General features: G+C 33.1%; 1 protein-coding gene across 2 annotated transcripts in view; it reads right to left on the bottom strand.

The window, feature by feature from the left end:
• Positions 1-1,621, bottom strand: part of LOC119589246 (double-stranded RNA-binding protein Staufen homolog) — a gene marked incomplete at its 5' end in the record, with an annotated part of 5,839 nt that overhangs the window by 2,320 nt on the left and 1,898 nt on the right. For both annotated transcript variants that reach the window (XM_037937860.1, XM_037937859.1), the window contains 1 exon segment: positions 1,252-1,442. In XM_037937860.1, coding sequence (XP_037793788.1) covers positions 1,252-1,442 — 191 coding nt within the window.

Below are 1,621 nucleotides of genomic sequence, written 5' to 3' on the forward strand. Positions count from 1 at the left end.
AGTAACATAATAATTTAAAAATAATATAAGATAAAGAGAAATAAATCATATACTACGTGTCAAATTTACCTAATAACTACAACTTTGATTACATGTATATGCTCCCTGATAGGGAATCACAGTAGATGTTAGTATCAGTGAAATATATAAACAATAATAATAACAATAACTTCAGCTTGCAAATACCAAGTCTAAACAAATATCAATGTCTAAATTCTATATCAAAAAGCACGATGAATTTAGCTACTGTGCTACAGAAAGGTCTACTTCTTACAGGTCATTACTGCATTGATTATATGTATACTTGAAATCCCTAATTAACACTGCTAAGTAGAAAATGCAATTTCACTGGTTGAGAATCACAGTAGAAGAGATCAATAATTAATTCAACTTGCAAATATCAAGTATAAATTAGTTTCAATATCTTAACTCAGAAAAGCACTTTAAGTTCAGCTACTGCTACAGAAAGGTCTACTCTTCACAGGCCACAGAAGCATATCAATATTGCAACAGTTGATTTATTATTTCCAAGTTTTGCAAAGCTATATGATTTGTAGCAGGTTCAGAAGATGAGCACAAAAGAAGTGCAAAAGAATATCTTTGAAATTATATTGTCGCTAAACTGCTATGGTAAAATAAAAGGAAATATATATACTAAATTTGAATTTACCTAGTTACTACTGCTTTAGTTATATGTATATTTCAAATTTATTAACAAAGCTTAAGAGAAAACGCAATCTCACTGAATGGGATGTTAGTATCAGTGAATTATATAATAAAATCATTAATTACAATAATTACTTCAGTTTGCAAATACCGAACATATTTTCAAAATATCTAACCACTATACCAAACAGAACTTTGAATACATTAACCCAATGACAATGGGAGCCTCAGCACCATACCAAACAGCATGTCAGGGTGCAGTGGAGACAGCTGCTCAAGGGAAAAATCAGATACACGAAAAACACAAAATTACTGCATTCTCTATCCCCTTGACTTTGACATAAACAATTTTAGGTAATGAGGCTAGAACATGGCTTTAACCCTAATATTGAAGTTTTTTTTCTTCTTAACTACTGAAGCCAGGGCCAAACAAGTGCACAACTGTTTAGCTGTACAATTTAGACTGCATGTGACAAGAAGACCTCATCCCTGTGTGGTGGACTAGTCTACCATGACGTGATAGAATGCCATCCAGCGTGATTGGGTTAAGCAATACTAAAACCCATTTTCAAATCAGCTTAATACCTTCTTGCCTGTGCCTTCTCCTTCTGTTCTATATTCTCCCACAATGCAAACTGTGACAAAAGTTCGCATGTGTGGAGGACCCGATTCACGTATTACTTCAAATGCAACAGTCAAATTGCGCTTCAGTGCAATTTCATGAACAAGGGAGATAGGAGATTTCAAATCTGCATTTGGGTCCAAATCTGACAAATCTGTCAAAAGATAAAAATGCCATGAAATGGGTCATAATGAGAAAATACTAAAAATATAGCTACATACCATATGTCCTAATGTAACTCATCCAAGAGATAAGTATCTATATCTGACACACATTTAGGTAAACAAACACATGTGAACAAATGTGAATGCACAAAAACAAACAAACAAACAA

The sequence above is a fragment of the Penaeus monodon genome, chromosome 25 (genome assembly GCF_015228065.2).
Source record: "Penaeus monodon isolate SGIC_2016 chromosome 25, NSTDA_Pmon_1, whole genome shotgun sequence".
Lineage (NCBI taxonomy): Eukaryota > Metazoa > Arthropoda > Malacostraca > Decapoda > Penaeidae > Penaeus > Penaeus monodon.